Here is a 14,182-nt window from a genome sequence, read left to right on the forward strand (position 1 = left end):
AGACCTTGGCTTGACCAGCGCACATCTATATCAAAGCACAAAATCACTTTTGCACTTCGCTCACTTCCCCTCCCCCTTCATGTATATTTCTTCTGCCTTGACGAAGAATCGAACCCGCCTAGTCTAGGTATGCCGGGCAACACTTCAGTTGCTCCGCATCTATGGCAGACATACTGGCGATAAAAGCAGCTTCCGGTTATGGCCGCCATACGTAACGTCACCATCCCGTTTTGTAAAGCTTGACACAATGTTTTATTCACGTAAGCATGTACATTTCCCTTATGGTGGTTTAGGCAAATATCTTTATATGCCTGTGGATAGACTGAACCCAAAAAGATCAATCCCACCAGGTAAAGTACACAGGTATCCTTGACCCACGGAATATGTGTAAACATGCTATGGTACATGAAAATAATGAGTACAAACAGAATAAATTCGACCAGTTGCCTTCTCAACAAGTTTCAACCGTGAGTACAGTTATGAACAACACTCGTTCATTGATGAATTTTGCGCACCCGATGAGCTATTTCAGCTCAATGTCGTTGGTAGCGTTGGAGGCAATGTGTACAGGGCGTCTCTTGACGATTAGCTTCCTTCGGGCCTCTCTTGTTGCCAGTGAATGCAGCAGTCTATCCCAGAAATTGGGTTCGCCCCATGGCAGGTAGTTCGCCGACCGAACGTACAGCTGCAGGTCTTCATCGAGTTCACAGGGACCGAGTTCGTCCACCAAGACAATGACTAGCCGGTTTATGTTGTCCTGAAGAGCGCGCTGGTGGGCCAGCCGGAACTCGAAGCGGCACCACTCACTCGCCAGAAAGTTCCTGCGCCGTAATTCAGTAACTGTGAGTTTGTTCTGACAACTTCTGAGGACTACGTCATCGGCCATAAGCACACACAAGCACCAGTGCAGCATGTCCAAGATGAAGAAACAGTGCCAGTCTTGTTTTTTACGCAAGCACAAAAAAAGCATTGAAAGATCCACGTTTACACACTAGACACCTTTTCACAGCTCATTGACAAAGCGTCAGCTTTCAAAGCAAGAAAACAATAGTCAGGGGAGAGGGAGGCGTTGTTGCAGCCATAACAACAGTAATAAACACGAATAAGTGATTTGATGTACGTGCAATGACTCGGCAAACTAAATAAAGGAGTTTTACAAGACATGGTAGAAAATTACTCTGTCCTTGCTCGCACAATGCGCAAAGTTACAAGTTCAACTGTTGAAGTTCGCTTTTATATTAATACATCTCTACACTCATACATTCACAAAAAATACGGCATGCGTCAGACTTTTCATCATGGATCTTTTATACATACACAATAACAACGAGGAAAGGCTAGGTAATAAACTTGGAGAATAGACGGGTTTTACGTAGGCGCTCCTGTGTGTCCTGTAATGAACACGAAGGGTAAACTACCAACGCAAAGTGAACAAACGAACGGACGGACGGACGGATGGATGCATGTCGCACACCTCGCTTCATCCCAAGTTGGGGCAGACAGGCTCAGCCTATCTGTCACCTTGTGAGCCTTTTTTTGAGAAGACTTGTCTTTGCCGTGGAAGGTAAACGAAAAGTGAAATGGTGTTTTTTCAGTTGCTGCTGCGAGGAAGACAAGACTACTTGTCGAAAAGTTGGCTTTAGTGAGGACACCATTTAGGCAATATTTTATCCCTTCAATCTTCGCTCTTCCCTTCTAGATGTTGTAGTATTGCATAGATTATCACTTGTTGATTGCTCAGTTATGTATTATGTGACGTCAGAACGCATTGAGCCCAAACTTACGTTAACTTCCGCTTGCGAGTAACACGTGTCCCACCACGTGCGAGACCGATGTTCAGATAGCACGTAAAGGCAGCTCGTGACAGGTGTGTCCACAAATTGATCACGCTGACCTCCACTTGCTGGACGACGCCAGCATTATCTCAGGTATTCCTCGAAACACGTCTGTACAAGGACCTACAGAAGCTATCAAGGCCTTTTCATAGGAGGAAAAAACAAAAACAAAAACGTCATGTAGGGTCACGCGTGCGAGTACAAAGGCTGACTTCACAGCCTCGAAAGAGCGTTTTCGCGTTGTCATGCATTTTCAGAGTGCACACGTGGAACACACTTCGTTCTCCGAATGCACCCCGATGGGGGACTGGTACTTGTCAAACTGACAGAGCAGTATTGTAAACACGAAGCGATTAGTTCCACCGATAAAATTTTGTTTATAATCGAATAGAAGGCAGACAACCGGCGTGGCTTTCTGAAGTACGCAGAGCTAGCAGTGTGTGGACAGAGTTCAGTGTGCTGAGAAAAAGAGTATCTGCACGAGGCACTGAACATAACCAGAGTTCATTCCTGTTTACAAATGTGCTGATCAATCGAGTTACTGGGTGATACACGCCCAAGAAACTACTGCAGTGCATTGGACATTTATTTTTTTTCATTAAAAATAGGCTATGTACAGTGCCGCGCAGAGTCAACACACACATTTCAAACTGTTGATAGAATCGCTGATGGCGATGGTAGATGACACAATTGATCTTTTTAATAGACACCAAAGTTTTCCCTGCTTCCATATCGAATGTATGCTTACTTAAAATGTTACCTCAATAAAAACGAACAGGTGAAGCCAAGGAATGTAGAATGGGCTTGAATTGTACAGCTTTCCATGTATTCCAGTCATCGCGATCCACCTGTGACAACACTAAACTGGATGACAGGAAAATGAATAAAGTGTTATTTTAAAATTCGTCTGGCTGTTTTCCACGGAAGGAAGGCTTTTAATAGTGTTTTCATACATTATAAATTTTTTCACGTATATATCACAATCACTGCAACGCAGTTGAAGAAGTACGTTTTACGTCCTCTTTATCTTTCGTGGCTTATTATCCGTTGGTTTTCAATAATGTTGTATAAACGAAAGAAATATGATACATGTTAGTTGACTACGTACATACCATCCCGTATTTAGGCTGCTGCCATTATTCTGTATCATAGAGGATGCACCATCAAGAGGCGTATACACAGATGTCGAGTTTGTGTTGCACAGTGATATATTTTGTGCGGATTGCCCCGCCTGTGGACTGTTAGCCACATTCAACCTTGCGTTGTGGGACTGTGAAGCCATCGGCTTCGCCCTCAGCGAGGACAGGTGGGCTGCGCTCTTACGCAGCCCCTAACACAAAGATCAAACCCTGGCGGTCCAGAGTGCCGGGCCACCAAGCTCGCCTTGACGGTCCCTACGTGGGATTAGCTGGGTGGCGCGGGGTCTCCCCTGCGTCTTCTCGGGACCAAAATAAAGATTATTCAATCAATCAATCAATCAATCAATCAATATATTTGTCTATTTGAGCAGTGCCGATAAAGTTTTAACCAATCAATCAATATATTTTGTCTATTTGATTAGTGCCGATGGAAATGCATGGCATCTAGCAGAGGCGACAAGGATTTATAGCAAATATATTCAATGGGAAACAGCTCCATCCTGTCTTTTAGGATAAATGCAGCCAGTCTAACTCCCTGTCCTGTTTTCTTTCGTTTTGCTTCCTCGTTCTCAGGTCCACCACAAACATTTCGTTATGCAAAAGTACTTGGCCAAGAACAGGACGATGTTGTCTCCTGGCGTCCCTATTAAAACGCCGAAAATCAAGACGCCGAACTATTAGAAGGCCGAACTTCAGAGCAAAAAAAAATGAAAGGCCGTAAAATAAAGGTGCTGAAACTTTAAAGTACCGAAAAATCATAACACCGAAACGTTAAAATGCCGAAACATGAAGACGCCAACGCCTAGCTATGGTGAAAAATAAAGTACATTGGCAACGTAAAGGTTCCGTCACCCTCTTTTCCAATAACCATATTCTCTTGGCGATAAATCTGCGCAGAAGTGAAGAAACAAGAGTTGTCCAAGATCTTTTGGCAGCTGCGCTGCCCAATTGGGACATTGTGGACGCTCCAAGTTTCCTGCGAGGCATTGCACACAATTGATCTGTATGAAATTGAATGAACAAGGGAATGTATTTTTCTCGTTTTCGAAGGCTTGACCGACATGCGAAAGGAATTCAATGCTGCAGAAGCCACGGCTGTTATTTTTTCCACCACAGCAAGTCCCTGCGCCGCTGAATACGACAATTAGGCACGGTCAGGGAATAACTAATTGATAACAATCATCTCCGAACACCGAGCATTTCTGGGCAAGCTGCTAGGGTGACTCTGCTTTGAGAAAGTGTTCATCCAAACGCTGCTTTGTGTTTGGGGCGCACACACAGCATTCCTCTTCATTGTCGTGGGGCACATGATTGATGATTGATTTGTGGGGTTTAACGTCCCAAAACCACCATATAATTATGAGAGACGCCGTAGTGGAGGGCTCCGGAAATTTTGACCACCTGGGTTTTTTTAACGTGCACCCAAATCTGAGCACACGGGCCTACAACGTTCCCGCCTCCATCGGAAACGCAGCCGCCGCAGCCGGGATTTGATCCCTTGAACTGCGGGTCAGCAGCCGAGTACCTTAGCCACTAGACCACCGCGGCGGGGCGTCGCGGGGAACACGCTCGACAGATAACATGAAAGTGCAAGAACGGGAAGAAATAAACCATTACAATCCTCCCCCGCCTCTCCCGTCCTGCAAAAAAAAAAAAAAGCTCTTTCAAGCACAGTCACTGCGGCTATTTATTTCCTCTGCGGCGCACGAATACATCCACATGAGTGGTTGGTGGTGGGGTGGAGAATCGCTGAGCATAGGTGGCACAAGGTGGAGCCACGTCGTGCCTGTTGAATTTGGCGCGATTTTAAAATACACACAGAAAGCACACACAACAGTTTTTGTGCCTGTAAAATGAGAACCACTGAAATGATCTACCATAACAATTAGGAAAGAAAAAAGAAGGAAATATTGCGGAAATAATTTCAATGAGTGAGTTATAGTCTTCAGAAAACAACAGAAAAGAGCGACACACAATATTCTTTATATTTGCCTCTGGTTTGTAAAAAATAAAAATAAAAGCCTCTGCAGAAAATATGTTTGCAACATTTCCTTCATACACTAAAGAGAAATACGGTGCTGAAAACCCCGTGTAAATCTGACTAAATTTGGACGAGCTAGAACTCCAAAAATACACAAGTATTCTCTATGGGCACTCGCACTGGTGAGCCCCCCTAAACACAGATTCCTACATTGTAACGAAGGTGAATGGGACCACTTCGTGCATACGCGCTGTCACTTTTTGTTTGTTGCTGTTTTTAAAACCTCCCGCAAGCGGCAATAATGGAGCGATGAATCCCTCGGCACCTTGACTGAACCCGCTGCTAAGACCCACTGTGCATAAAGTGTTTCCTTATCTTGACAAAATCGAAGCCGATGTATTCACCGCGAGTAGCTTTTTTTGCGTGACCAAACAAGAAGTAGTGGCCCCCATATGACGACTGATCTCATCGCTACCCTAAATTAGAGAAAATAAAGCAATGAACCACCTCGGATGACTGCAAGTGCAAAAAAAATTTTATATACTACTGCTACTACTACTACTACTACTACTACTACTACTACTACTACTACTACTACTACTACTACTACTAATAATAATAATAATATTAATAATAATACGAATAATAATAATTTTTGCCATAAAGTACATTTGGATTTTATTCATACTAGGACTTACGTTCTTAAGTAAGAATATTCTGAGGCTTCTATACATCCTCACATACACATTACATGGCAGTATGTGCCACCACTCGCCGAGCCAGCAGCATTATTTACCGTACTCTGCAGCCTCGAATATTCTGGCTGCTTCAGTTTCTCTACAAGTGATACTATAAGCTTCAAGAATATTGATCTATGCTGCATTTTCCAGACCTGCGCCATTCCTTAGGACGGCAGTTGAATTCGATGAAGCATTTCCTCCAATGTGGGATAAATACGGCCGACCGGATACATAAACGGCTCGAGAAATGGCCACCTTCAAAGCCGCTGAATCCGGTTGTTAGGAAAAGAAGTACAGGAGTGACCAACTACAAAATGTCAATAAATTGGTACTTTTCACTTGAATTGCCATGACTTACACCACTATTCCAGGCAGTCATGAGAGCTATCATTTAGGCACCATACAGTCAACTTATCGAACATATTTCCGCAGTGCTCATGCCGACTGACTCAAAGTCTGTTTGCATTGCTTTCGCGATGCCAAAGCAATTTTGATGCGCAATTCTGTAGTATACACTTGCGCCCGACTACGTATGCCGTCACCGCTTAGCGTGGACTGCATTCCACTCACGCTGAGCAGCTTGTCCGGCCACCTCATCCAAATCAAATTCACCATCCCAGCCCGGGTGTTTTATTAGATGACAGAAGAAGGTGCTTCCCAAAATGTCCAAGGCTGTCGTGTTGTTCAACAGCTTTACGTCTCCTTTTACACGAGCAGTGTCCCCTACAGGCTCTTTCCAGTTTTCGCCGTTTCCGAACAATGAACAGTCCACATTGTTATCCGTCGGATGGAATGAAGATTTGCCTGTGTGGACGCCAAATGAACCATAGGTGGCAACACTATGCACGAATGATGCTACTTTGGACACGCCAGGCAAACATGCAGTTACGTGATACTCAATATAATATTATCGCGAAATTTCTGATATCTTGAAATATATAGCAACAAACTAAATCTGCTGCCCTCAACAACATAGTTTGTCTACAGCTTCGGTGTCCTTCTAACACCGAATGGTGTCGCACCAGAAAATGTCACGCTTCATACAAAAATTACGTTGCTGAATACCAGTAAGGAAACTGCCTTTTCTTTAGGGTGGCTCTGTTCCTCACGCTCAATATCATAATTCTAAGAAAAATCTAACCATCAAACACTTCATTCAAAAGTCGTAGGATGGGGAAAAACTGACGAAAACTCCACTTTTCAATTTAGGCGATACTCTTTGATCTGTGGCCACTTTTTGGACTACTGGAAGAGCAGTGTTGTATTCAAAGCTACAGCGAAAGAAAAAAAAAACAATTTTTATGCTAATTTATTGTATCATTCTTGTTTTCGCAGTAGCGACAAATTTTGTCTCTTGAATGTTTGAAATATCTGTCAAAGTTTGCCACAAAATAAGGAGACGTAAGTTCATTCGAAAAATATCACCACACTAACACTTTCCTTCCTTTCCTAAAGTAATTTATTGGTTTCAATTTTTTCTTTTTAGTATCTATTGATTCACGGCCGGTCAAACGTGTTTCGTAGAGCGAATGTCAACAAGAATTGACTATGCATCCATGAATATGCATGCAGCACATAATGTGCAATGTACGGATACATACACACAACAGTATAAATTATTGCCAACGTTCTTTCATTCGTCCTATTCATCATTGAAAGCAGTATAGACTAGCACAAACACCTGTGGTCTACATCGTGTTCACAATGACATCCATTTTAGCTATTTCATTGGTAACTATCATTCAATTTTAGCACGAACTAGGACGCTCAGACGTCAAAAAGGGTTTGCGCAAAGGCCTGTGTTTGTGTTGACTGTGTTTTTTTTTTCTCTCGTAAACGTGGTTCAATGCTCTACGTTTTTTTTCGATCTCCTCAAATAAACACCGCTAATTAGACACGCGTATCCATTAGGCTCTTTCCTAATTAGAATCCTCTATGAAAACCACTACTCACTCTGTAAGGACAAGAAGTGTCCGCCGGGAGCATTCGACAGCGTCCCGAATTATGTCTTGAAGAAGGTAGCCGCCCTTGAAGTTTCGCTCGTAAGTGCAGTACGACAAGCCTCTTGCCTCCAGTTCAGGAAGAATTTGATCGTGTATCCAGCTGGCATCCTTGCTGCTGTACGAGACGAACACGTCGAACAGCTTGTCTGTGTCGTCTTCGGTGAGGCACCGCGCAAGACAAGACATGCCATGACCCCGCATCCACGTCCTCAGCACGTTTTTGTAGCGCATATATGTAGCCGACAGTGCCAAGAGGACTGTTAATAGACCTGTCCGCCAAGAAATAGAAGCCACACCAAGTTGGTGGCCATCAGTATACGTAGATGCTTATTGCTTGCTTCCAATATAACACAGACAATAGCGGTCAAAACTTGACGAAGCTGGGCACTCTCAGTTTGCCTGGATTGATGTAACCAGAACAGTCTCTTAGTAAAACTTTAAAGGACTGCACTACACAGTTACCCTTCCCTGCTCTCCGAAACCCACACTAACGCACGCGCCTACCCATTTTATGTTGGCCTGCATTTGAAATTTACGCTTGCAATAAAGAAGTCATCTGGAATGCTCAGCAGGGCAGTGAAAAGAAAATAACCATTTAAACATAGCCCCATAATTCATCTTTGCGGGTGTCGATCATTTTTTCCAGAAACAATTACAGTCCAGTGGCTATTACACCGGGTAGATACAGTAGACAGCCCAACATTATCCATCTCTATTTACTGAAACCTTGAGCACTGACAGACAGACCAACGGTGGTGCGCACTTTTTTTTTCAATCCTATGCTTGTTTCATATGCAGCTGTAGTTCCTGCGCTCTCTCGTATTGTATTCCCCAGCTTTACAGAACCCGGGGCTTTAATCAAGGAGCGAGACTTACATATCCGAGCTACACTGGCACTGTTGTGTTCTCTAGCGTGATCCGCACTCTGCCTATGGAAGGCTGCGCACGTCTTTAGCTACACACTCTATGCCCATCAGTCCGATTTCTCGCCCAGATTCGCGAAGAATATTGCACCGTATTAGCAATTACTTAACTACTCCTGCTTCATAATAAAACGCTACAGAAGCTAACATTAAATGGTCTCGATTGCATGAGCATGCTTGTGGTCAGCCCGCCACTGAATCTAAGCAACCTTAAGTGTTGATTCGTCATCATCATCATCATCATCATCATCATCATCATCATCCTGACTAAGTCCCCTGCAGGACAAAGGCCTCTCCCATGTTCCGCCAGTTAACCCGGTTCGATTAGAAAAAAGTTTATTGCCACAAACGTCAATAACACTCAACAGAACATTTCCGTCTTAGACATACTCTAACGATGATGACAAGACAGACGTCATTTACATGAACATGGATATGAGATGACGTTGAAAAAACATGTACATTCGATGGTTCACACAAACACAACCACAAAATACTTCAAGGTAAACAAGAGACAAATAAAACATAAATATGCACATTTTGCATATTTACATGTTGGCATGCCATTTCTGCCGGCACATCGACAGATCAGCCTACCAATACCAGGCCGGCCGAAAGACAAGTTTCACTCGTCCGTCATAGACCGACACAAAATGGCAAGACCAGTGCCGAAGAAATTCCTCTTCACCGAGGAAGAAGAGCTCCTCCGACAAAACAGACAGCAGCTCCGAGTACAATCGTTCTAGGATCGGGTAGAGCGCGCGGCGGCGGCGGCCCGCTGCAACCGCCTCGCAGCGGTTGCGCCAGAGGCAGAAAGCGCCGGCAACAATGAGAAGATAAGCGAAGCGGCCTCGCGAACAACGCCCAGAAGAAACGAAGTGATTTACTCTGAGGCAGTGAAATCCAGCATGTACGGCTCTCCAAAAAACGCGAGCGATGATACAATGCCTCAGAAAATGCTGATTTGTTTCCCGAAGGAAGCAGTTCGGACATGTTGCTGACTGGACTATTCTCCACCTTTCGAGGCGGTCGAAAGTGGGAAGTACACCCCATCCCAGGCGCCACATGAAGTCCCGAAGGTGTCCAGGCAGAAAAGAAGCCGTTAAAGAGCTCCAAGACACCCGTCTAGAGCGAGCACGGTGGGCTGGCGGGACCAACGGAAGCAACAAAGCAGCAGTTGTCTCAACCGTGTGGTTGTTCAAAACATCTATGCCAGGACAGCTCGACTTGACATGGCGAAAAAATGCAACAGTTGTTGCATAAAACGCAGGAAGTGTTATTGACTGTGGCCCCCTGTTAAGTTGCACATTAGGCATCAAATGGTGAAGGTGAGTACCCAGAAAGTAATATGCAAGCGTTCGTGCGGGAGATTCCTCCCCTTGCACTAGGCGCAAAAGGAAACGCAGTGCCAGCAGCCGACAGCGTATGGACACTGAAGGGAAAGCAAAGCCTCCTTGAGCACGCTGCTGTCCCAGTGCCGCGCGAGAGACCAACTCAGTGCCGCCTGACCAAAAAAAGGAACACAAAGCAGACTGCAGTGATCGCACGATACGTAAAGATGGTTGCACGACGTGAGAAAGGTACCAAATGCGACCGCAAAATACAGTCTGCGCAAGGTACCTCCGCTCAAGAAGCGGGAAGTCAAAATCCCGTGCATCCTGAATTTTCAGTCTTACTTCCTCGAGAGCGTTTAACCAAACAGATTCGCAAATGCCGTAGTGGTTGTATGAAATACCTAAAATACGAAGGGACGCGGCCGGCTGAATGGGAACACCGGCGCTAAGCCTGGAGTTTGGAGAGCCAATGAAGAAATACCGGGATTTGGAGATGTTCAACGCTGCACCTGAAATGTCGCCATACTGGGAAAATACATGCAGGCTGCGTGAAAGGCTATCTTCATCTGAAAGGTACAAGGTTATATCATCAGCGAAAGCTGTGACTTTCGCGACACCGCTACCAGGAAGCGCAAGACCCCGGACACGTGAATCCACGTCAAGAGCACGCAAGTATGGCTCAAGGCTGAGGACAAATAGCACAGAAGACAATGGACATCCCTGATGGACCCCACGTGTTATGGAAAAGGCAGCGCTTTCCCAACCATCCAGAACTAGTGTGCTTTTCAGACCAGTGTACGTATTTTTAATCATTTCCACAAACGAATGAGAAAAGTCGAAGGCTGTGAGCACATTAAAGATATACGCGTGCTCTAGTCGGTCAAACGCTTTTTCCTGGTCCAAAGACACAAGGATACCACGCGCAGATCGCGACAAAGTATAAGCTATAATATCACGTGTGGTATATGACAAGCTGTGTGTTTCTCGTCCAAGCACTGATGAAGTCTGGTGATGACCTATTAGGGTGTTCAACAGACCCCTCAAACGTTGAACGGCTACCGCCGCGAATATCTTATAGTCAACGTTGAGGAGCGTGATAGGTCTCCAATCTTCAGGATTAACAGAGGAAGCGTCACCCTTTGGAATAAGCACAATGCGTCCATCTCGAAAAATTGATGGAAAGACACCGTCCTTGTAGCATCGCCGGATTACCGCGGTAAATGTAGCACCAATCTCATCCCAAAATGTCAAGTAAAACTCAACAGGTAAACCGTCTGGCCCTGGGGCCGTTCCACGTTTCATAGATTTCAGTGCCGCCTTTACCTCTTCAGCCGACGGAGAAATGTGCAGGCAATCTGCAGCTTCTTGAGGAATACGGGGCAAACTTCTAAGCATTGGCGGTGTTTCATCACAGTTAGTCCGCAAGGCCGAACACGACATTGCTTCAAAATGCGCCAAGAGAACAGATCGATCACGCGTAGGAAGCCGCTGCGCAGGTGATATTTGTGCTATCATAGAGACAGGTGGCTCTGATTGCCCAAAAAAGGAATGTCTCGCATAGCGCAGCACCTCGGGATGTGCACATGGGTTGTGTCTACAGCGCCATGCTGCTGCCGCCAGGGACGAAGCAGCAGTCAAGCGCTGAAAGCGTTCACGCAGTTCACGCTGCCACGCTCGCATCAGAGGAGAAGGCGTCTCGGCGCGCAAAGCAATGCGTAACTTCATCGCGGTATCAGCAAGCTCTTCAGAAACGCGTCGACGAAGCGAACGCCCCTCTACTGCGCAGCGCAGGCGCCACTGTGTTTTAAGCGCATCCCAATCTTCAGGACCAGATGCCGTGAGCGACACACGTATTGCGCGTGACAAATCTGATCTTGAGCGCGCGTCCTGTAGGACGCGAACATCAAGACGCCATGGCTTTTCTGAGAAAGAAAATGAAACTTCGAGCTTCAAGACAATAGGCCGATGATCAGATACGTACACAGGAGAAGGTGGGAAGGACGGAACGCATAAATCAGAGACAAACGCCTCTAACGTTCGTGGGATATAAGCCCGGTCGAGCCTGCTGAAGGATCGTCCACGTCGCCATGTCCAAACAAAGGTATTTCCACGCACTACATTGTGCGCGTCTAGTAATGAAAAGTGGTGGACAAGGCGGCGAAGCTCGCGTGAATTCCAAGCAGACCGGCCCCAGCCAGGACCTTGTACATCGATCGGTTCGCGTATTTAGAACGCAGTTGAAGTCGCCAATCAAAATGACATCACGACCGTCAAGAAAAAACGCATCCAGGTCTCTAAAAAAGTCATTAGACTGTCCAGCTTGCGCTGGCCCATACACACACAGTATCCTTAATCTGAAAGAAAAGTAGCTACAGTCTAAAGCCAAAACCCTGCCCACGCCATCGTAAAAAGCATGATGATCCCTTAATAGAGCTCGGTTAAAAATAATAATACCTACTCCCGTAAAACGAGATGTAGCAAAAGAGAAATAACAATCTAGGTTGAACCTTCGTTTAAAAGCAAGCACGTCGGATAGCGAGAAAAAATTTGTTTCCTGGAGGCACAAAACATCACAATTTGCAGCGCGGGCGACACTAATCACTTCAGCCTGCTTTGCCGGACTGCGAAAACCCTGAACGTTCAATGAAATAATATGCAGTGTAGTAGCCATAATAAAAAGTAAAGACCAACCTGGACGCATAGTTCTAGACGGTGTCCTGGAAAGTGTCCAGGGGACACTTGCTCGACCAAATTACAACGCACTGTTCGACCCTCCAGAAGAGGGTCGAGGTTTTTTGGACCGTTGGGATTTACCACGGCCATCACTGCGTTCATCGGAGCAAGAGCTGGAAGTGTTCCCTCGCTTTGTTTCACGTGGAGCTCCCATTTCAACGTCAAAATCGGCAAGGCTAGACAGTCCGATGCTACTATCCAGTCCCAGGCTGAAGCCGTCTTCCGAAGACGTGTCCTGAGGAGGTAGGGACTGAGCCGCCGGCAAGCTTGGATCCACATTCTTGATGCTGGCAGCACTGTCCGCGTCTCGGCAGTCCGGTGTAGGCACCCTTTGTGTGGGCGATTTTTTACGTGTACGACGCGATGTCGAAATGGTCGGAGCGGCCGCAGCAGAAGAGGCTGTGGTGTTTTCGCCACTGTTTTCCAAAATAACAGGGGTCGTAGGGCCAACTCCAACAGCAGCAGCCTGATAACTGGGGTCATTTGTGCACTGAACATCAAGTGGCGTCAAAGAAGAGACGCCGACGCCGTTTTCAGGGCAGTGCGTTGCGTCTTTCGAAGCGCACGGTTCCTGCACCAGCGGGGAGGCCGACGCGCCAAGCGTCGCATTGACAATCGCGCTTTCGTTGTGCGCTTCGTTTGAAGGGACTTGTAGGGGTGAGGCCAGCACAGCGTCGGTGACCTCCTCTGCTTCCCCCGAGTCGGTAGTTGGTTCCGTTTTCGGTGTCAGTGGTGGAAAGGCACCAGCGGCAGCGTGTGAGTAAGAGCGGCGGACAGAGCAAACCACAGTTGGGTGGCCGTCCCCGCAGCGTCGACATGGGCGGTCACATCCTTCACTAACGTGACCGTGCACACCGCAGCGACCACAATACGGTGTTGTGCACTGGGCTCGTAGATGGTACCCTGAGCCGCATCTTCGACATACACGCTGGAGACCACGGTAGTCAAACGTAGCACGGTGACCGGAGATGCGCAGGTAGTTCGGCACAGGATTAGCGGCGTTCATCTCCATTCGAACATGCCGCATTCCAGTGAGTACGCCGCGTCACCCGCTCATCAAACCACTGGTGACAGTGAGCACCTTGCCATATGGGGATAACGCTTGGACGAGAGCTTCGTTTGAGACGAATGATGGCAGGAACAGGCAGGCGACGTTGGTCACTTGTGGGCCAACGGGAACGACTTGAACACGCTCGCCGCCAATCACCAGGCAGCCAGCATTGACGATTAGAGACATGGAGGCCATGCTCTTAACGGTGACTTGGAAGTTTCGAGCTCCCTGATGCTGCACGCAGTATACCTCTGAGAGGCCGACTATTGAGGCCGTCGCATCAACGACGGTCTCGGCACTAGTCCCCGTAGGGACAACAACGTCGAAGACAAGCGCCTTCGAAGGCGTCCAAGACGCGACGGGCACCATGACTCGTACTGACGGACGCCCCTGACGTAGAACGATCAGGGACGTCCTTCGCACTTGCAAACCTTAAAGCTTCA

The 14,182-nt window shown here is 46.6% G+C and overlaps 1 protein-coding gene across 6 annotated transcripts in view; it reads right to left on the reverse strand.

Moving 5' to 3' along the window:
* Window positions 1-234: 234 nt before the first annotated feature.
* The window catches only part of LOC119167259 (protein toll), a 33,621-nt gene continuing 19,673 nt past the window's right edge, over window positions 235-14,182 (reverse strand). For 2 of the 6 annotated variants that reach the window (XM_075866840.1, XM_075866845.1), the window contains exons 5-6: window positions 7,649-7,967; window positions 235-821 (exon numbers count right to left, since the gene is read on the reverse strand). In XM_075866840.1, the coding sequence (XP_075722955.1) occupies window positions 524-821; window positions 7,649-7,967 (617 nt within the window). In that variant the 3' untranslated portion in view covers window positions 235-523. Of the gene's footprint in view, window positions 822-6,348; window positions 6,500-7,648; window positions 7,968-14,182 lie in introns of those variants that run through there. The other 4 variants (XM_075866842.1, XM_075866843.1, XM_075866841.1 and 1 more) reach the window with 4 other exon arrangements.

Source organism: Rhipicephalus microplus, chromosome 6 (genome assembly GCF_043290135.1).
Source record: "Rhipicephalus microplus isolate Deutch F79 chromosome 6, USDA_Rmic, whole genome shotgun sequence".
NCBI classification, from domain to species: domain Eukaryota; kingdom Metazoa; phylum Arthropoda; class Arachnida; order Ixodida; family Ixodidae; genus Rhipicephalus; species Rhipicephalus microplus.